Raw genomic sequence first — 23,851 nt, forward strand, 5'->3', positions numbered from 1 at the left:
AGAACAACAGTGAAACTTCATAATTTCTCCAAAATATTTATCTTCCATTCTGGCTATATCACAAACAACTGCATAATAGTGAGATCATTTGAACTGGTAGTCCAACGGATCTGTTATTTCTAGCCTGGAAACTCTGCAATAATATTTTGTGTACTGAATATGATATCTCAGGGAACTCCACATACACTGGGAAGATTTTATGAAAGGTGGGGGCTTTGTAATTCAGTCTTTCGTTTTAAAAAATGAAAACACCATTTCTAAGCACAAAACTGATCTCTGCCTTAGGAGATAGTGCTAAAGAAACATGTTAGTTAAGTACAGCCATTCTTCAACTACCCATTATTGTTTGGATAATTGTTTCATTACTGAACAAATTCATGGAAATTTTAGGTTTTAGAATTCATTTAGGGTAAAGAAAAACATATTCTTAAGATTTTAATAGCTGATCTGACCCTTTAAATAATTTTTAAAGTAAATTATAGCATTTGAACTACTTTAAGAAGCTGTCCACTGAAGATACTATTCATTTCCAAACTACAGGACTTCAAGGTATTTCCTGGACTCTGTTAACTTGAGCTCCTTACTGCCTAATAATATCATATCTCTTTGATGCTCAGCTCAAAAATCAAGTTTGCAAGCTTCCTGAAGAAGACAGGTGTGCATAAGATCAATTTTCTCTTAGGGTCAAAGAGCAGAAATTCTAAGGGTATCTAGAGACACACACCTATAGAAATAGTGATTTTTTGATGAAAATTGGTACAATATGTTGCACAGATGAGAAAAAATGCTCTTCTGTTTATTCCCAGAGCAAAAGAGCAGATAGAGCTGACAACTTCCTAAAATTTACTCATGTGTATTTTGTGACCAGTTTTGATCAAATTTCTTGAAATATCTCAACATTCTGAATACAGAGAACAGAATATGGATAATAAATAAAACTGTAGTTCACAATAGCCATAAATTTATACATATTGGTTTCTATTGAAATAAAATATTAATAGATGAAAGTCATTACTTCTTTGTTCTCAGGATTGATTGACAAGTTCAGATTTGAGGCCAACATCATATTTATTAGCCAAGTCTTTCTGAAAGAGAAAATGTGGGCTTGATTTGTAAGCTATGATAAATGGTCTGGGAAAGAAGGTAGCAAGGCCAATTTGATATGTACAGTATTTCATATTGGCAAATTGTTTCAAGAAATTTTATCCTCATTCCTAAAATGTCTTGGGCATCCTTGAAAAAGAATGCACTATCATAAGTATAATATATTTATTGTCACTGATGATGGAGGATCCATTCCAAGCCTGGGCAGCATCAACCACAGCTCTCAGAAGCAAAACAAGACCCCCAAATCATTTGATGCTATTGAGAATGAGCTTCAAATGACAAGTCATTCTTTCTTTCAAAATGGGATCTAAAAGTTCATTCTATTTTCTACTAAAATTTAACTTGCTTTAGGTCTTGTGATATGTCCCTTATTTAAAAATCTAACTGCATATGTGAGCAGAACATATTTATTTAAATAAATATGAAAAAATTATATTGTAAATAAAAGCCTTGTGATCAGGAAGGATGAAGGACACAGGGGTCTAGTTTGAATCAATAAACTCTTACTATATCAAATGGACAGAAGCTCCTTAGAGATGTGACAGAGAGGAAGTAAAAGTCTAAGAAGTACTTTTCAATTTCAAAATGTTGCTATTGTTACCTGTTTATGTATCCAAGTGTCTGAAAACACAACCTCACTATATTGTTATTTTGTCACCTGTACTCTAGTCAGAGTACACTTGGGCTAATGAGTATTGTCTCAAATGACACCCAAGAGCACTGCCAGCAAAGTGCTGACTACCATTTAGAAGCAGGTGATATCAAAAGACCTGAAGAGCTTTAACAGGTTTGGTGTCATCACTTGGAAAACAATAGCATTTAAAAAAGCACTAAGGATTTTGAAAACAAACAAATACCAAATATTACAAAGTCAATGCATGCTCTATATTGCCATTATTATCATTATATTCTTCTTGTCCAACTGGTATTGTTTTCTTTTCAATTTCACATTAAATTATATTAAAATAAAAACAATATCCCTAGAACAATATTTACTTAGTTATCATTACCAATGTGGGGCAACTAAGCATTTAAGCATTTATGAATGGTCTTATTTAATTTCTTAGAAGAAAATAGCCTTTCTTTAGTCTATGAACATAACAAGAGATTCTAGAAATAGTCTTCTAAAATTAATTATAAAATGATAATGTGCTTGATCAAGTAACAGTGTAAGAAAATAAGATGTACTCATTAATGTGTCCTGCTCTAAATGATCTGCTGTTGATCTGTGGCAAAAACATACATGTGAGGCAAACCATTATTTAGTAGTTGTCAGAAGAGTCTGTGTGTTAAGAATATGACAGTAAAATCCTATTCCATTCTCATAACCAGTAGAGGAATCTTGGTCAAACATCACTTCTATTTTGAAGAACTTGTCTGAGAGACAGAATTGAAAGTTTGAATGATGAGCTGAGAGTGTTTACTGCAGGTTTACAGTAGTAAATTTTTAACTTGCTTATGAAGTAAGCAAGTAATTATAAACTTAAGACAGAAGAGAGACAGAGGGTGATGGGACCACTCTCATGTGCTCCAGGGACTGGACTGTTTTAGCTAAGCTGCCCTTCTGATATCTTCAGTTCCTTATATAGCCAAAGATGTTTAGCAAAGTCTACAACATGAAGTACAACACATTTTGGTGAAACAGGTACTTCATAAATCAACAAAATGGGGGAAAGTAGTGTTTTCAATATTACTATCAAGATCTATAACTTAAATTTTTATTTCTAGAAAAGATAACTCTAAAATCTCCCTCTCAGCACACTGAGAAGCCTCAGTCAGATCCGATTATTCTGAGTTGATTTTGCCTTGAGATGACTTTCTCTGTACAGCTCATGTTACAGACATTTGTTTTTTGGAAAGTTTCATCAGTGGCAAATACTCATGAAAGTAGCTACAGAATATAATGCAGTGACTTGGCGTTTATTTCTTAAAAATCAAGACACATTCACACAATACAGACTGACAGCTCTATGACCCTTGTTCAGTTATATCCTTAGCATATGCCAAAGAGACTCATATTTTGAGGGCTGGCATAGTCTTCACTCAGAATCTGTGGGAGCTTGATCCCTGTAGAAACTGAAATTTGCAGGAGCTTATGTCCCTTATATCCCTTTTATAAAACAGTGTGATATTTGTGTACAACCTGTGCTCATCTGTCTATATATTTTAAATTAATCAATCAATGAATTTTATAGTGGCAGGGATCAAACCCTGGGATAAACATGATAAGCTACATCCCTAGCTTCCTACCATATTCTTTAAATCATTCTTGGATTACTTATAATACTTAATATACTATACACTCTACCACATTATACTGTTTAAAGAATAAGGCAAGAAAAAGGTGTCTAAATACGTTCTGTACAGTTGTTTTCCAATATTGTCCACTTACTATTAAGTCCATGGATGTGGACCATGTGGACACAGAAGGGACTCCACTGTGGTTCTCTTTGAAAGTAAATAGAGGGCGTAGATGGAGATAAACATGCAAGGAAGGTAAAAGAACAAAAAGGATTCTGAAAAAGCCATAAAAAAATCATACAATTAATCACACAATTAAAAATTACTTATAATACATGAAGTTTTGCATATATACAAATTATTGATCATATCATATTATATATAATATATAATAATAACTTTACATATAATTATTTTGCAATGAACTTTTCTCGTCTACCTCCAAGAGCTGAAACCACCTAACAGAAACCCAAGACCAGACATGAGAAGCCCTCTTTGAACAATCAGGGCTGTCCAAGGAACTCTCAAAACATACAGCCTATTGCTATTGCCCTTGGTTGCCCTCTGAAGTAGAAGATAAGTCTCTACTGTTAGAGATGTCATGTACTTCAGAAACAGGGCCCAGAGGCCTCTGAGTTGAAACTGACATGAATAACCCTTCCCTGAGGATTTCCATAGTACCAGAAAGTGATGAAAACTTCCAAAGGAGGGAGGCAACCAACAGACCTACCCAATTATGATGTCTATGAACCACCTCAACAGCCAGCATGGCATGCCAACCTAAGAGTGCTGTAGTGGCACACATACCTTGGTGGCAACCAGCAACTCTCTAATAGGACTTGTGACCTTTTCAAAAATATGGAAACCATGCCTAGTAATGGAAATATAGCCAACTATTCTGGGCTAATGGAGAAACTACAGATATCACTTTGCTAAATCATCATAATCCCTGCGTTCTCATGAAATATACTTCTCTTTGAAACAGATGGAAACCACAACAGATAACTACAACCAATAAAAATGCAGAGTTATGGAGCCCAGTCCCAAATAGCTACATCTAGAAAGCATTTCCTACCTAAGGCTCAGGGACCATTGCAAAAGAATGGGCAGAAAGATTTTAAGAGTCATAGGAAAGGAAATTTTCTGTGACATTGTGTCTCCTAATAATGTCAGAAGCTACATCCATAAAGTCTCACCAACATGGCTGCTCAAACAGAACTTAACAAGGATGACACTGATGGACACAGCAAACTGAGTGGAGAAAGCTCATGTGACCTCAACCCTACATAACAGGCAACCAAGGAACACTGATAATGGGAGAAATAGTCTTCTCCAGGAAATAGCACCCCAATTGGTTATCCAATAATAAATGGTCAACCCTGAAAATATATGTGAGTAACAGTATATAGACTGAATAGGTTATACTTAGGAATACATCTGTGCATGTAATAACAGTAACAGTATATAGACTGAATAGGTTATACTTAGGAATGCATCTGTGCATGTAATAACAATTAATGAAAAAGCGCGTGAGTTTGAAGGAGAGTAAAGAAGGGTATAGGAGAGGGTTTGAGTGGAAGAAAGTTAAGAAGAGATGACACAGTTATTTTAAAATCTCAAAAATAAAACATTTTAAAAGGCTACATAAGAATTGTCACTTGCTGGGTGGCAGTGGTTCACACCTTTAATCCCAGCACTCCAGAGGCAGATCCAGGCAGATCTCTACGAGTTCAAGTTCAGCCTCGCCTACAGAGCAAGATCTAGGATAGGCACCAAAATGACACAGAGAAACCCATCTCGAAAAACAAAAAACAAAACAAAATGTCATTCATTCATCTGGTAAAATAGACAAATTTCAAGCTCTGCCACCATCTTCCTTTTGCACTGAAAATTGTTACATGGAAAGAAACTACGTGGAGATATTTTCTCCATTAAATTTAGCTAGAAGTGTAGCATATAGACTTCATTAGCCCACTAAAAAACAAATAGTAATTGTAGCACATAAGATAATCAGTTTAATAACAATCACTCAAAGAATTAGACATTTTAAATCAATGGGCCTGGTGCTCAAAAGGTACTGTAAAGAATTTAGGATCACTGGGGTGATCTCTTAAATGACTGAGCAGACAGAGTTTAGCAGGCACCTGCTGAATAAAGAGAAGGCATCAGGCATTCTCTGAGCAAGTGAAAAGATGTTCAGAGTTACTGGTAGCCTTTTCAAACATGTCTGGCTCATCTTGTGACTCTCCTCTTAGCATCCCCACTTTGCCTCTGCTCTGACTTAGTCAGCCAGGGTCATGGATGAAGTCTTCACCACACATTTCTGGGTAGGTGGGGCAGCAGAGGGCACATGAAAATCTTACATTTGGCAATATTGATGTACCTCATCACTCCTTAGTATTTTAAGGCATAAGAGAGAGCAATGTGATAAGGCAAAAAAGGCCAAAATCTAACTTCAGATCACAGCTCCTCCAGTACTGTGACTTATATTCAGAAGTTTAATTAGCCCCAATGCTTATAAAGTTTCTAAAGTAGGACTTGGTATATAAGACCTCATTATAAATAGCCATAATTGCCTTATAAATGGTAACCTTGGAAACATATCTTAGTTGAATATAAAATATATTTAATATTATTGAATATTTTCTAAAATTCCTATGAAAAACCATAACTTTAGTCTTTAATTATCCCAGAGATGAATGATAACTGCTAGCAATAAATAGCAAATCATCTATAATAATTTAGCTACTTCATTTTTCAAATGAAGTACACAGTAAACGTGAAAACACTTGTCTGTCTACAATTTTCATCTTGCCATAGAAAAATAATATAACAGAAATCAGAGTTCAATACATGGAAATTTTGATGTAATCCATCATATTATTATGAATACTTTCACTGAGAATGAGGTTTTCCCTGTAAAGATACTTATCACAGCCAAGAAAAAATGAAAAATTAAGAAAAGAGAAAATACACTGTTTACCTGTTTCCTCACCTCCACTGTCTACAATCAAACATGCATACCAGAAACATTGGCCAGTTAAATGCTGGGGAAAAATGATGGTTTTGAAGGTTAACTATTGTTATTTTTATTTATTATTCATAAGCCTGTCACTGTTACAAAACACCTGAAGTAATCCACTGAAAAGGGGAAATGCTTTCTCTGATCCAGGGATTCAGAGGTTCCCATCTATGGTCATCTGAAACTGTTCTGGTGTAGAGCACTGTGACTGAGGACAAGAAGGAAACCGCTTACTTCACAGAGACCAGGAGGCACCAAGAAAGACACGAAGAGTATATCCTGACTTCAACAGCACACCGCATGGCCTAACTCACAGTGGGCGCCACCCATCTCCTACAGTTTCTCTACTTTCCAATAGCACCCTTAGTATGGGAGCAAGTTCTTAAACCACAAGCCTGTAAGGCACATTTCAAAAATAAAGCAATATGCTCATACGGGAATACTGCATTTAAAAGTAATTCATGAGACTGAGGAGATGGGACAGAAGACAAATGAAGACTAGAATTCAGAAAACCTGAAAGTCAAGCAAACATGGTAGCCTTCCTGTAATCCTATCCCTAAGAATACAGAAACAGGGTATCCTCAGAGCAGTCTGGCAAGCTAAATGAGATAATGTGTAAGCTCCTGGTCTATCAAAAGGCCCATCTCAGTAAATAAAGTAGAGAGTCTCATGATCAAGATACCCATTGTTGCCTTTTAATCCCAGCACTCTGGAGGCAGAGGCAGGCAAATCTCTGTGAGTTCAAGGCCAGCCTGGGCTACAGAGTGAGTTCTAGGAAAGGTGTAAAGCTACACAGAGAAACCCTGTCTCAGAAAAAAACAAAAAAAAACAAACAACAACAACAACAACAAAAGATACCTGTTGTTAGTCAGCCTCTGTTTTTTGTTTTATTTATTTATTTATTTATCTATCTATCTATTTATTTATTTATTTGGTTTTTTTGAGACAGGGTTTCTCTGTGTAGCTTTGTGCCTTTCCTGGATCTCAGTTTGTAGACCAAGCTGGCCTTGAACTCACAGAGATCCGCCTGGCTCTGCCTCTTAAGTACTGTGATTAAAGGCATGTGCCGCCGCCGCCACCACCCAGCCAGCTTCTGGTTTTGACACATAGCAGCACACGTGCACAGACTCGTACCCATATACATGTGAAAATACAGATACATGCATGCCACATATACATGTAATAATATTTATTACTATATTAATTACACTATATGATAATATTATACACATGAAATAATTATTATTACATGTATATGTGGCATGGATATGTAGTATTATTATTTCTGGAGTCCATCTGACTTAAATGAAAAATTTATGAATGCCTAGGGATGATATAAATAGATAGGTAGATAGATAGATAGATGATAGACAGTATCTTACTTTTCTATTGCTCTGATTAATCGCCATAACCAAGGTAACTTAGAATAAAATGCATTTAAATGGGTTTATAGTTTCAGAAGGTTAGAGTCCATGATGTTATGCATGGTGGTAGCAACAGCTGATAGTTTACATATTGATCCCCAAGTAGGAGGCCATGAAAGCTAACTAAAAGGAATGAATTTTTTAAAATGTCCAAGCCCACCCCTAGTGACATACTTACTCCAAATCCTCCACAAACAGACACCAGCCAGAGACCAAGTACCTATAGAGGCCGTTCAAACACTCACTTTCCCTTCCCTGCATAGGCCTGCGGCCATATCATAATGCAATAGGCATCTATTCCAAACTGAAAAGTCTTCATACATGTCTGTCTCAACAGTGTCTAAAAACCCAAAGTACAAAATCTCTTCTGGCACTCAAGGCAACTTCTTGTTACCCCTTGTATATTAAAAAGCAAATTACATACTTCCAACATGCAATGGCACATAATAAATATATCACTTCAAAAGGAAGGAATAGCAGCATAGTGAGGAAATACCGGATTAAAGCCAGGCCAAAGCTCAAGGCAAATACCAGATCCTGTAGCTCCATGTCCAAAGTCAAAGGGCTTAGATCACTCTGCCCTTCCAGCTTTGCTGCCAAAAACACACTTCTGTCTTTTGGGCTCTTTCTGCTTCTTGTATTCTGCTCTGCTTAGCAGATATCACATGGCTCTGACATCTCCAACATATTGGAGTCTCCAACACATCCTAGGTTTCACTTTCACAGTTTCGTGTAATGGTTGCTCCAGGATCTTTATTCTCTCAGGGCTTTCATTCAGGGACTGCCCTGCAACACATTGCCTGGCCTCAGAGGTGCTCCTAAACTGTGGAGGAAGACTCTACAATCTGTATATCCTTGACAACTCTAAAGCCAGAACCAAAGAGAGAATGCTGTCAAGTTGGTGTTCTGGCTTGGAGCCTGGCCCCCTTGAACCATATTTGTAAAAGCTTTTCTTTGCTGTAGTTTTTAGGAGCAGAAAATTCCTTAGGCCTTTTCCTTTCACAAGTTGAAAGTTTATCTGGATGGAGTTTTGCCCTGAGGGCTCCCACTCCTCCCTTCATTCCATTTTGTATAAGGCTTCTCCTTTACCTCAACTCTTTTGGCCCAAGCCTTGGCTCCAATATTGATCCCTAATTCTCTTTTCCTCTTCAAATGGTACATTTTGTTTTTCTTTTTGTCTTACTTGTTCATTTTCATGGTAGATCTATATATGAGTGATTACTAATAACCATGTGACAGAGTCAACATTAGACTGTCTTGAAATTTCTACCAAAGAAATTATTAATATAAATCATTGATTTTTTTAAATTTAACCCCAGGTAAATTCTTAAGACAAGGGCAGAATAACTACATTCTTTACACTCTTGCCCAGCAGCTGTTGAAGTCCTTACTTCCCTCTGAAGCCCCTGGAGTGGGGCTTCCACAGTCCATAGTTCTTATTGCTGTCTTCCAGGCTCCTAATAGGCGACCCATGAAGCCCTGTTTATAGCGCTCAATTCCTTTTCTAGTCTGAAGTACCAAAGTCTTTCACAGTCATCCAGAAAATTACAAGGTCACAACATTCCTGTACCAACTTCTTAGCTACTTTTCTATTTCTGGTATAAAACACTATGACCAAAGTAACTTTAAAAGTTTAATTGAATTGACAACTTCAGAGCATTAGAGTCCTTGATGGTAGAGCAAAAGCATGGTGTCAGGACCACCTGATAGTTCACATATCGATCTACAAGGAGGAGGCCAAGAGAGCTATCTCAAAATGGCATGAGTCTTTTGAAACTTCAAAACTCACCCTGAATGACAACCTCCTCCACCAAGGACACACCTCTTAATCCTTCTCAAACAGACACTAACTGGAAACCACATCTTCAAACATTTCAGCCTATTGGGGCCATTCTTGTTCAAACCACCACAGGCAGCCAAACAAATTCATAGAGCAGGGCCAAAGACTTTAAGAATTACGATCCATTCACCTTCTACAAACATCCCTTCCTGCCCTTGAGTAACAATGACAGACCATTTCATGTGTCCACACCATTTATGAAGTCTTTTCACTCTGACTAGTGTGGATCTACCTTTACCCTCACATGGGCAAGTTCCTTTTCCCACAGCAAACTTCCACTCTTACTTAAAAGGCTGAACAGTTCAGTCTTCCCTGACCTTTCAGGGAGAGTTAGCCTTTCTGCGTAAGCCATGTGGGCATCACGACAGTTACACTTTGCTTCTCTAATAATGCCTGCTGCCCTGAACTCTAAGCACCACAGTCCATGAATATTTTGTGCTTAAGAAATATTTTTTGAATGAATTGCTTACTTTCTTGACTCATTCAAAACAAATTCACAAGTATTTCCAGGCATAAACATTAAAAAATAGCCATGACAGATTTTCAACTAATAATAGTTTTCACTTAACTCTTATAGTTTAAAGTATGGTTCTTAAATAACCATGAATATTTTGTAGAACAGTTTTTAATTCCTGCAGTAGTATGTAAGACCACTTCTGTAATTAAACTCAGGTAACAATGAACTGGGAAATTCATAACAATTTGCTAATATAACTTGCCCACTTCCAAGCAAATATAGTGCCTTTCTTGATTCACTTACTGTTTCAATCACAAAAAAATAAAGTACACTTAATATCTGTTTTTATATTATTAAATGAAATTATGTTCAAAGGAAACAAACTCATCTACCCTTCACTTTTTGATGTGAGTATAAATAGGAACAAAATATAAATTGCCCTTCACCACTGTGCATGCAAGATTCATTTCTACATAGAGCTGATAATTAAATGTGTGTTGTGAAACTACATTAACTTTATATGTGTTATATATGTTAATGTTTTATTAACATATAAAGTTATTTGTATATGTTATTTATGTTATATCTTTTTATTGTTTATATTTTTATATGTTAATAATATTAACATCTACAAAGTCCTTAGACTTCCTTTGAGATGATAATTACTCCTAAATACTATTTTAAACTTGCTGCTAATTAAAGCAATTTTTTTTCAAATATAGTCTAACTTTATAGTAAATAAAATTGTTCCTATTTTTGGTTCTCAAAGTACTATGGACACCTTTGTGTATATTTTTTCCCAAAGTGTGCATCTAAAATGTGGGTAGAATTTTCCTTTGTGTACCAAATGCCAAGTCAAGCATTGCTATTTTACAAGTAGCTACTTTTTAAAATCTGTTCTGTGGATCTTTTTTCTAACATGTGACCTTTCCACGAGAAAAGGAAAAATGCATGACACAGAGAAGACAGGAACTCGCCAGTATCGCTTACTGGAACTTTCCCTGGAATTCCTCTTTGCTCAGCTATATTAGAGAGGACTTCTCTTTTGGGGCATTTATAAATGGTAAATTTCAGAGCTATAAATACATGCAGTTGTTTGTCTTTTGCTGTTATCTAAACAAAACATGGAGGAAGCTGTGCATCACCAGTGAATTAAACCTCCGGGTCTTGCAAGCTGAAGCTCACATGGGGATGGTGTGCGATTTCTCTTTAATCAGACCTTTCCAAAGAACTTGTTTTGTTTTGTTTTTTAATTCTAGAAAAGCAATGCTCTGTTTTAAAATTTCACAGAGGCAAGGGAAGGAATGGAGGGGGCAGAGAGTCAGAGACAGAGAGATAGACCATGAGCAAAATATAGACAGAACACAAGATTTTATTTGTTGTTTGAGTTAATTGTCAAACTTTGCTTAGTAAAAACACAAGTGGCAGAATTTACTCCTAAATTAGCTGAAAACAAACAATTGGGCTAATATTTTAAAGTGAGCAGGAAATAAACAATAGTCTTTTGCTATCAGGTGGGATAACCCAGGCCAATGATCTGAGAATTCCAAAGGAATTTTAGCTTGAGAAATGCTGCTCTACAAAATTGCGTAGGTATTAAAGGTCTTCTCGGGGCATTTACTATGTGAATGTCTATTGTAAACTACTTTACCAATAGGCAAAAGTTTCCAGACAAAGTCAGTTAGTTAATAACAAATTTTCTCCCTTTGCTGTGAGAGGGAAACAACATGGTCACTTGCCAATATACCTCTATAAACACAGCTAGCTCTTGATGAGCCTGTTTTCTCATGTGTATCTCCACATGGTTTTGTGGAGAATTCACATTTCTCTTTCACAGTTGGTATTTTTTAATGTGACACTTTCAGAGAGAGAAAGAAGTACCAACCTGAAGGCTTCAAGGTACTCAACATCTCCCATGGGGGGGTCCAGGCCACCTGTCCAGGCAATGTTTATGTTGTAGCCTTCTCCCAGGCCTATTCCAACCTGAGAACAGAACAACACACCGCTGTGGGTATAGAAGGGAGGAAAGGGAAGAAACAAAAAGTTGGAAACAAGCACATGGGAGCTCTTGAAATAAACATCAAACAGCGTCAAATCAACCCAGCTCTGCTTGACAGCCAGCGCTCTGGGTTATGCACTTGTTCTGCACTGGTTCTTGGTCCTGTGGGACAAGTGGGTAATCTGGTGTAATTTAAAACACCAGCAAAGGACAAGAAAATTAGGGGTAATCACGCAACGCAATTACCTGCGGGATACAAGTAAAAGCAGGGCTCTAAAGAAATAAACCGAACCTCATTCGGGGCTCCGCTGCCGGGGAAAAAGTTCCCTTCATCATAACGATGGAGTGAAATGTACAGGACGCTGGGGTCAGCATAAAAGGCCTGCTGTGTACCGTTTCCATGGTGAACATCCTAAGGGAGAAGCAAACATGACAAACACCGGCACATCTGACTCTGGAGACGGCTCTCCTCGTTCCCTTCCCCACTCTCCTTCTCAATTTCTGTCTCTTCGCTCGTCTTTCCCTTTCTTCCTTTCAGCCTACTTCTACACCACCCTTTACTTCCTGAACTTTCAGGCAAATTACCCTTTAATGCTCTCATTTTTTTAAAACTGGCTTCTAAAAATCAGGAAACCACAGCGAGCATGCCCTGGAGACTCCAGATGAACAGTCACTGAGAAAGCCCAGTCCTTCGGTACAATTAGATATTTATATATCGGCGCTTTGTACTCTTTGCCTCAGTGATGGAATCCTGCATCCTGTTTTATAGAGGAATTTTATGACTTATTAACTGCCAACAGTTCATAACCCCTCAGGCTTAATTAACTAGCCTCATTGGCCTCTGGGAAAACAAAAAACAAAAAACAAAAAAACCCCTAATGTTTAAACTACAAACTAGTCTTTTTCAGGAGGATGTAGGATATATGGGTTACAGAGCATTTTCACAATTCTTGACAGAACACTACACCATAGGTGTATGCCTTGATTTGCCAAGTCCCACCATTAAGGTCAAAGGCTTTGCAACCAGCTGAATAAATTGGCTTTCTTGAAGCATTCAGTTCAGTTAGCAATCCCTCAGCAGCTAGAGTCACTTCAGAAAACATACCAGATGGGAAAAGGACTTCACACTACATTTTGCTAAAATCATGACAGCAAGAGTAGAAGTAACAAGGCCATGAGCTCATTCACTGTTAAGTGGTTTGGGCCAAGGCAGGAAGATGGCACAGCGAGTTACGCAATCCAGTCCAGTCTGTCTCACAGATATTGACTGTATCATGGCCTCATCCCAGCTTCCTTCTTCATCTTTCTGTCTTTCCAACACCTCTCCAACTTCCTGTCCACACCCCACTCCAAAATCCTATTATCAATGAATAAGTAAATATTTTTTTGGATATTTGCAGATGATAATGATTCAAATTTTGATGGTTCTTCTACTTTTAATATAGATAAATGTCACAATTGACATTACTAATGGAAACAACAGGAGTAACATATTTAAAATATCCTTAATAAAATGAATTTGGGTATTAAGGACTTCAGTTCATGCTCTCAGTACCTCCTGAGGAAAGAGAAGCAGGCTGCTAATGAATGCTGACCAACATATTTTATGCAAGGAAGTATTACTGTTACATTATTCACTTATGCGTTATAAAGAGCTTTGTTACCTTGTAGCTATTTAAATACATTGGGCTTTATTTTATATCGGTAAGATTTACAATGTTTTAAACAAGGATTCCTACCACTGTTAAGTGAACACACTATTAAACACCTTGGATTAATTAAAAATTATATAGGACACATGTTATATCTCTACTCTAAAAATAAGACAACTGATACTCAAAGAGTTTCCATAATTACCAAGAATCTATAGACAGTAAGTACAATGTGAAACTGGTTCTTGCTCATTACTGCAAATGCAAAGCTAAATTATAATCTTATTTTTTAAATACTTTTAGCAAACTTATGAGGTGAATTTTTTTGGAAACTAATTATCTTCCTTGATGTTGACAGAACCCTTTTCTTCTCCAATCTCCAGCTCCCAATTCCACTAGAAACATCCAAAGCCTCCTTGATGCTGAAAACCTCCACTGAGCTTGCTATCCATGGTGTGTACATACAGTAATCCCACTGTGCTTAGCATATCACACTTATCCAAAAGTAATTAAAGAATCATACTACTCAGGCAGATAGGAATTATCTCAGAAATTTGCTCTAGCCAAACACAAATGCATCAGAAAAAAATATATAACTTGCTGAAAATATATTACTAGATTTCTGAATATTCAAAAGAAAGGAAAAGATAGTAAAATTATTTTTATGTAAAAAAGGAAACAATTTAAGCCACAATGTATTTTATACTAGCTACTACTCATCTAGAATATGTTTAAAAAACAAACAAAACTGAAATAACTGAAAGGAAAACAACAGTAGAGGGTCATCCCTGCCCCCCCAGGAGCAAAAGTCAGGATTGTAAGACAAACTTCGTTCTGGATATAAGAATCCAGAGTTGGAAAAGCAGAGTCAAACACTGCTCTGACTGTTCTTACTTCTTTAGTGACATTGGAAAAGTTTATTTAAGAAAAAAGGGGATGAAAAAGGACACTTTTTCCCTGGTACAAAATCATCTGCTCTTCAAAACTGTTTGAGGTGCTTGTTAGTACACACACTGTAAGAAACGCAATGCATCTTGTCCACAGCAGAAAAAAAGAACAAACCTCGCATACATTGTTTATAAAAATACACAAATCCATCCTAATCCTTGAGCAATGCTGGATTCTGTATTTATTTGCCAAGTCCTTAGAAATAACTATGGACACCTGTAATCTGTGTGGGGTAATGACTTAGAGTGTAGGGTTGAGAGTGCCTTCTGATACTTAACTCGAGTCTCCATGTCACAAAACATTCAAACTAATGACTGTTTAGGAACTGTCTAAACTTGCTTCTCTGTGGCAACAAATATATATCCGACTAAGAAAGAAACTTACTTGTGTCTATGAGACATTACCATAAAAATATAATGAATTATCAAGGCCTTAAGATAGATATTGAATCTAAAATGTAGTTAGAACTACAAAAAATGCATATCAATATTCTACTGGTTAAAGGATATACGATAAAAAGAGATTCATTATAAGAATTTAGAACCTATATATTTTATTCTTATCTAAAAATGGCTTTGAATAAATTATTCATTCTGCCAATTAATATTATCCTTCATAATTATTTATTACTTGGAGATAAAGGTCTAAATGTTTTTGATCAACAATGGAGTTTCCTAAAATATAAGGACCTTTGAAGTAACCTTTGTGTTATAAAGAAAAAAAAGAAGAACTTAAAGAGAATTGTGATCTTTCCAAATTACCTTCTAGGTCACATTACCTAAAGTCTATATGATTCAAGCAAGAAAGCCTGCTCCATGGACATGTTACTACCCAGAACACAATGCTGTGCTCTTGAAAATGGAAAGGCAAATAAACCTATTCCTTTCCATACTGATCAGCACATCAGAGACAGAAAGAAAAGACTTCATAAATAATTGAAATCACACCTGCCTAACATGTAAAACACTTCTGAATTAGGCCCTGGCCCAAATAGAAGGTGAGTTGCAACTGGCTTTATATTTTCTTGGGTATAAAAATATCCAAACTAGCTATTAGACAATAGAGTAAGACTATTTTTAAGGGCCCCAGAGCCTCTGTGGCTAGTGAAGGGATGAAGACATTTTCCCACTGAAGAATCTCCATCATTCCACTGTAACTTGCAGACCTATGGGCCAAAGGAAAATGGGTGTTCCACATCTGTGGCCTGTGAAAATTTCCTTCTTAGTTGCTGAAAGAAACAGGAATTTCCTCAAAGTACCCTGCAACTGCATAGCTTGGAAGACTAGAAAGTAAGAATGTTTGGGCTGGTGGTAAGCTCAGTGGCCACCCTCTGGACAGGACTTCATACACTAAGAGGATCTCAAACAAAAACTTCTCATCTGTGGGAGCCTATTGGGAAAGGAGTATCCTTTATATGAATTGGGTAATGAAGTAAACCCCAATCAAAGGTCAGCAGCTTATAGGAAACTGACTCTTAGAGCTACCAAGTTAATCAATTTATAAATCAAGTCAGATTATCTCTAAAGTGAGATCTAAATACTATACAACTCAATATATACATATGTACAGTTAGAGTAGCCTGTGATTCTAAAGAAGAACACAGCTAACCAGTCACCTTGCCCACCCCCAAAATTTCTGGATCTTCATTTGCCATTTTTTTCTCCAAATTTTTGGGCTTATCTCACTAGCCTCATACTTACAAAAATACAAGAATACTGGTTTTTAGAAATGTACTATATTAAAATGCATCCAAATTATTAATTACTTAAAACATCATTTTGAATGTATTTGAGAAAATAGGTATGGATGTCTTCATTCATGCAAAGTTACAACAACTCTGCAGTATTATATCTCTAGCCTTCCACACAGCCTGTTTAATAGTGAACTGTGACCTACTTTGAAATGTAAGCATGTTTGGAAAATACACAGAAAATTAGAATTCAATATTCTTCACATGAAAATGCCTACAGAAAAGCTGCAATATGAAAAATATCTATTCTAACCAAGCAATATAAGTGTTTGTCAACCTTCCATTTTTTTTAAATTCTTCATTTTCATGTAAATATTTTTACATGACTTTGTTAGTGGTCTCTCCACCCTTTGGGGGTGCCCACTTAACTAAATCTGTGGGCTGAAGGTTGATGTCATGACTTCCAATAAGATTTAATTATGAGTGCAGATATGAACAAGATTTAAACTATTAGGTCTTGCACTTCAAAAAAACCTCTAGCATTTTTTTGCCTTTAAATCTTTTATCACCTGCAAAAATTAATTAAGTGCAGATGCAGCAGGTTTGGCTTGGATGCCAGGGTTCATTTCCTGTCTATGCTTTGTCAGACAACCTATTACACCTCCTGGTGAAGTGCAGGCAAACTGGAAAGGAGCTCATAAATCACCATAGGCTTTCCCTCGCTCTTTCCTGGGTTGGTCCTTTCTGGATGCAGCAGATCTCCAGCTCATTATTCATGAATACATTTTAGACAACCTGCCAAGTGTCATCTGCATTTAAACAAACCATTTGTTAAACAAATTATAACTATTGTGTAAGAATGCTTCGTGCTAGAATGCAAGATGAATCAACGCTTCTGACCTTTAATCACTCAGGGCTCCTGCAGGGAGTCATCCCAAACTGGCATCTGAGACCCGAGATCTTTTCACAAAGAATGACATGTTGACTTGTTTTAATAATACCAGTGTTGCACAACAAGGGACACTATTGCTAACCAAGGGAAGTGGCCAATTGGTTACCAAGGCAACAGCACTCCTTCCAGCACATCTGACTATTTAAAGTCTATATTCTGTAGGGAAAAGTAAATTCAGGTTCTTTTGGGTCATTTTAACTGTGGAAGTATCAATTCATTTAAGGATCATAAAAGTTGCCCTGATCTGCGCCTTCTTCTCATTAAATTGCAGTTAACACCGTGAAAGTGAAATGTGAATGTTTATGGTTTCAGAACTGCAATCCTGAGTTTAATGAGTTTCCACATTCAAAGGAAACACACCCTTCAGTTGTTTGCAAGTGCTAAAAGCAAGACAACCTTACAGCGAAACACGCATCCACCCCCTTTTATCTGGAGTGACTGAAAACGCAGCCCTGGCCAGGCATACATACCAGATCTACAATCAATATCTTGCTTATATTTAGTTGGTCTCTCAAGTATTTGGCGGTAATTGCAACTGAATTAAAAAAGCAGAACCCCCTGTGGAATAGAGAAGAACAGAGAAATAAGAAGGCAAATCATCCAGGAAAACCATTATAAATAATGTTCAGAGCATTTTTTAATGCTATATGATCTCTGAAGCCATAAATCTGCTTCTGGGAGTACCTCTCGAGAGTTTTCAGTCCATCTGTTAACAATCAGAGGCTTCAAACACATGCCCAGGGCAGGTGACTGCCAGGAACCATGGCACTTGAAGATGGCAGTGGGTCCTGGTACTTACATGGCTGCAGATTCTTCAGCATGATGGCCTGGGGGCCTCACAACAGCAAACCCATTCTGGAAGCACAAGACAGATTTTCAATAGCAGGGATAATGATACTGATTGGGTCTCTGTAGCTTATATAGCATCACAGACACACAAAGAAAACAGATGTCTCGTAGACACACCCAAGCTTGTCTCCTTGCCCTTATCACCATGTGACAGAGTCAACTGAGACAACAGTTAGGATCACATTTGCTCAGATCCTGCCTCAAATAGACCCACCCTGAGCTAGGAGAACAGAGAGTTGAGAGTTGTACATAAATGGCAGACAATCATCTCAGGTCTTAGACTCACACAACTCATTTGCAAGAACAATCTCTTATTTTCTAACATCAACATCCTACAGAGAGAGAAATTCTGTTTTGGTGCAGGTTTGGGTCAAAGTTTGGAAAGACAGGGGAAGATCCAAAGTGAAAAATCCTGACCTGGGTCCCCTCAATGGTTATTTCCACTCCACTGTCAGCAAAATGATAAATTTACACTTGCACACGAACATAGACACAAAAGAAACCCCAGAAAGGTGAAAAAGAGAACAATGGAAAGCCCATATTTCTTCCAGTCTATAAATTTAGCTTGGATGACTGCCAAGGTTTGTGAGTTTATTGGATTCCCTAAGTCAATTTCTAGTCCAAGTTCTGGAATTTTATAAAGAATTCCAGAGCTGAGCAGCAGTTAGGTACAGCTATGATCAAGAAATGCCTTAACCTCCAGGTTAGCGGAAATGCATCACAGAAAGCTGAAGAGACCCCAGCTTGAGGGCAGGAGCTATAAATCCTTGGAAAGCTATGCGTTTAGGAATGATGGTTTGTCTGATACAAAAAATAAACGATTATCACACAGTTCACACCACTCTTCACTGAACTATAATTCAAGGAGCATGCTCCAAAAAGAATATTTCCTTAACACACAATCCATAACTTCTGAAATAATTTTAATATGCCTCAAGAACTTTCCTTCTAAATCTTTACCTGAAATCATAAAGGTAAAGATATCAAAACATCATCCTACCTTGACCTTCATGCATATGATCACTCTTTGTTATGATAATTTATATTCAATGGGTAAATTTACTATATATTTGGTGAGTGCATATAATAATGATTTTAGAGATGAATTAGAAATTGCAATCATTTAAAGATATCTTTCTGTGACTGGAAATGCCACCCTCAGCACAACTTTATTATGAAGTGGGACCTTAACATGGCAACTTTTCCATGAGGGCTTTTTCCTCATGTGCAAATTCATGCTGTAGTTAAGGAGTGGGTTAGAGATGGACAGAGTGAGTTGCTGATGAAAAGGATCAGTTAGACTGATTTTCCCTCTCTCTTGCCATTTCCTTATGTTGTGACTGAGAATTACAACTTGACCATATGTTAGTATTGCCTCCAGAAGACAAGGTTGCATAGCCTTGTGTCATTTATGTATTTGTCTGTAGTATTTTTTATGGCAGCAGAAAATGGCCTAAGAAGCTAAATTATATTTCACTAATCAAATTCAAGAGACAATGATAAACTCATCTCCCACCCTTTTCATTAAATCATTCATGCTTTCTCCAGCCTTTATTATAGAAAAAGAAACTGTTAATGAATAATACAAAATAATAAACACTGAAATTTTAAGATTAGTGGAGAATTCTGAAAAGAACATGATAAAATCAAGAAAAGTCACTGAATAAAGAAATGAAAATAAGACATGGTAACCACACCCACGTGCAAAGAGCCTTACACAAGCACTGCACAGATGCCTCCTTCCCTCTTCCACTCAAACTTTTGAACAAGGTTTGCCTTTTGCTTAGTATTTTCTGAAGTAACTACCACCATTCTTTGGCCAGTTCAATAAAAACTGCTTTATGAGTAAAGGGCATGTTTACACAGTACAAAGAAAAAAACAACTGATGACCAATATATATTGAACATTATTATTAATCAAATAAAAACAGATAGAAGCCCCAGTGGTAAGCCATATTTTGCCATTTCCATTGTATGCTATAAAGGAGTTTCATATTCATATGATACTTGTAGAAGATGGACGTAAACTTTCTGTAAAGTAACCTTCCTGCATCTATATAGAACTTTTGGAAAGCATCTACACTCTGAGTTATTAAAGAGTGCTTTCCCCGACACAGCTTTAACTGTGTCTACAAGCTACTGTGCAATAGGTCATATTTAATTTACAATGATAAAAACTGCCAATTATCTAAATAATCAGCTAACTCTTTAAAAATGATAAATAAATTATGGCCCACTTAGCAATGTGATATTAACATTAGCTACCTATTTAATAGATTCACTTGTATACCTCAAGGGCACTTCAAGTCATTTCTTCAGACATCAATCTACTGATTTCCCAATCTCCTTAACATGGCAATGACACCATGGTCCCTCCATGGCTCAAGTCAGAGGCCAGTGAAGTCTCTCTCCTGGCTCCTTCTCCATCCTTCCTCCATTTCATTTAAGTTCATGACCAACTGATGATGGTATTATTTTGAAAAATGACTCAAATTTATTCTCTTATTCTCATGTCCAGTCTTTTTGTTTTGCAGTGTTATGATGCAGGATCTTGCACATGGGCAACAAGTATTCTGTCAAGAAGCCATACACTCAGCCCTCCTTAAGGCTTTTGCCTTTGTACGAGTTATCTTGCAGTATTCAGACAATCCATTCAGTATCCTGATTTCTCCACTTTCTGATGCTTGCCTTTAGTAAATTTGTATTGTATTTACACTCTTCCTTTCAGACTGTCATCAGGGCCTGACCGCATTACCTTCATGATTTCTATGAGAAGTAAGCATCTACTTTCCCAGATGAACCTTGAGCTCACCTCCCATTTCTAGTTCATTGACCTTATTTAATTTTGCAGCTCAGAATTTATCAGCTGCCATGCTCAGTTTCCTCTTATCCTGCTCAGACTCTCAAGCCATTTACATCTTTGCACACACTGTCACCCTGCCCTTCCTCCAAGCTCTGGCAGGACTTTTGTCTGTTCAGGGCACTCATCCTTAAAAATGTCTCCCTATAGTCTCCATACAGCCTTTCATCGTCATCCTCAGTACATACATAACTCTGGTGTCCTTTTTCTTCATTAAAGCGTCCTATTGGGTAAGGCCCTAAGAACCTCATATAATCTTTATCACTGACTAATAACCTTATGTCCAGTGGCTAGGAGCTAAATTTTTAATACACAATCTCTGAAGAGGCACAAACCTTCAGTCCTTTGCACATTTTCAATCATGTTGTCCCTTCTCTTCTTATGTACTCACACAAAATTACAAGTCTGATAAGATACAACTCACACCTGCTCTATTCCTGCATCTATGGAAGCACACATAAAAGCCAGATGTCTGGTTGTCCTTTACAGTTACAATCTTAAACTCCAAGAACATTCCTCAGGATGGCTGGAAACCACACCACATCCCTTTATCAATGAACCAATTGTCCATGACTTTGGTATGAGTCATTCTAGCTTTTCCTTTTTCTTCAAATTTTCAATAACCCCTTGCTAACTCCTTAACTTCTGCTGAAAAGTTGTTCTTATTTCACTTAGAAAAAAAGCAACTAGAATAACATTTCCAAATACTCCAATTGAAAAATGTATTCACTGACTCCCAGCAGTCCTTGCTGCTAACTTGTGTATCCTTTCTCCCCCGATACTTTTCCAGGCACAGCTAACTACAGCTCTCCTTCCTCTCTATATATCTTTTTCTCTTCTATTACAGCATTGCAATCAGAGCAAATGTTTCACTCCTCTTAAACAAAAGAAACAGAAACTTAGTGGCCATTGTGATGCCATCAGGAGGTGAGACTTTAAAGAGGGAATTCATCTTGAGGGCTCCTCCCTTTTAAAGAGGATTCAAGTCCCATTCAAAGAGGTTTCTGCAGTCTATGCTTTATTTGCTCTTCCTACCCCAATCTTGGAAGCAGAAGCAGCTCAACTCAAGTGTCACAACAGCCCTCGTCCTGACTGGAGCTTCTTCAGAGCTGAGAGGCCAGCCCACTCTTTCTGAGCTATGCAGCTCATGGAATCTTACTTAAGCAGAAACAGAGGAAGCTGTTCTCAGTTGTGCCAGGCACTGTCTCTGCACACTATCTCATTCATAATGCAGTGCCTCTTTGGGTGATGACTGGATTACTTGCTTTGATCGGTTTTGATTATTGTGATTGATTTGGATGCATCATGTTCATACTCAGCAAGGCATCTGCTTTCTGCTTGTCACTTTTTTCTCTAGTCTGATATGAAATTAGATGCATAGCAAGAGGCCAGTAAAGAAACGAGCTGTGGAATGCTCAGTGGTACAGCATGTGTCTCGTCTGTTTCTCCAGTTTGGCCTTAGTTTCAAGTTCTTTGCTCTCACAAGTGTGTGCACTCCAGCTTTTTGCAGGTCACCATTAGACCTGCCATGAGAAGTCACCTTTTAGGGTAGATTTCCTCAGAAATGCATGAAGTATTTAATGCTTTATAATAGATAAAATCTATGTGCTGCATTTTCAATGTGAAATGTATCTCACGGGCATTTGGGCTGAATATTTGGGTCCTAATTGGTGGCTCTATTTTATGTTGCAGTAGAAACAAAGGCAGCAGGGCTTAGCTGGAAGATTCAAGGGCATGCCTGGTCCCTGACTCCTTCCTCTGTCTTCTTCTCTGTTCCTGGCTGCCAGGAGATTTCCTGAGTAGAGCCCTTCTATCATGATACTCTTCCTTACCATATTCTGGAAATACAGAGCCAGAGACTCCTTGGACTGAGCCATCCACACCATATGCCAAATAAAGCACTGATTTTAAAATAAATTGTTCTTCCCAGATATTGTTAAAAATGACGAAAAGTTGATGAACACATTTTGGTTTGATGAAGTAAGCTGGGAATGACTTCAAGTGATAATATTAATATTATAGAAATCTCTAGATACTCTGAACTTCTTGACAAGTAATTCATTTACTATTTGTCTATATACCTTTATGTCTGGCAAAAAAAACCAAACGATTTGTTGTATATCATACTATAAAACAATATTTCCATAGATTATAGATCTATACCACTTCAATTAATATTTTTCTAGTAGTCTTTACTACTTTATTGTATTTTTAAATCAATAATAGACTAGTCATAAAGAACAGCCATAAGAACAAGCACAACCAACCATGTTGATAAATACTGATATCTCAACATTTCTGAAGGGCAGAGGCAGGAAGTCTGTGGTCAGTCTTGGATACATAGTAAAATCCTGTCTGCACACAAAGAAAGAGGAATGAAAGAAAGAGAGACAGAGACGGAGAGGTCCGGGAGGAAGGGGGAAGGAGGAGGAGGAGGAAAGGAAAGAAGGAAGGAGATACACATATAGTGGACAACAAAAGATGCATTGATTTGTTCTTTTATACTGCTGAGGCCATGATAAGAGATCATGACTTTAGCTTTGTGAAAAATAACCAGTTATTCTAATTCTGGAGCACATGCAGTGTTTCCAGCTAGTCCTTTCCCTCTTAATTAGATGGCAGTAGTAAGAAAATAGAAACGTTTATCCATAGACTGTTTATTTATTCTTATTTTATCCAATGGAACTGCTCTTTAATTCACATTTTATTTGATGTTATAAAGACCAAGTCATTAAGCTGAGCAAATTCACATAACAGCACTTTCCTGTGGACTCAGGTCAGCTTTGTGGTGCTGACATTTTCTTGTAGA

At 37.2% G+C, this 23,851-nt stretch overlaps 1 protein-coding gene across 9 annotated transcripts in view; it reads right to left on the reverse strand.

Annotated features, from left to right (window-relative positions):
• Hdac9 (histone deacetylase 9) overlaps positions 1 to 23,851 on the reverse strand; it is an 893,084-nt gene that overhangs the window by 137,148 nt on the left and 732,085 nt on the right. For all 9 annotated transcript variants that reach the window (XR_004946518.1, XM_036205789.1, XM_036205785.1 and 6 more), the window contains 4 exons: positions 18,133 to 18,188; positions 17,804 to 17,891; positions 12,384 to 12,503; positions 11,978 to 12,075 (listed from right to left, as the gene is read on the reverse strand). Coding sequence is in view for 8 of the 9 variants with exons in the window: in XM_036205789.1 (XP_036061682.1) it covers positions 11,978 to 12,075; positions 12,384 to 12,503; positions 17,804 to 17,891; positions 18,133 to 18,188 (362 nt within the window). In the remaining variant the exon portion in view is untranslated. The remainder of the gene's footprint in view (positions 1 to 11,977; positions 12,076 to 12,383; positions 12,504 to 17,803; positions 17,892 to 18,132; positions 18,189 to 23,851) is intronic.

This window comes from Onychomys torridus, chromosome 14 (genome assembly GCF_903995425.1).
Source record: "Onychomys torridus chromosome 14, mOncTor1.1, whole genome shotgun sequence".
In the NCBI taxonomy this organism is placed as follows: domain Eukaryota; kingdom Metazoa; phylum Chordata; class Mammalia; order Rodentia; family Cricetidae; genus Onychomys; species Onychomys torridus.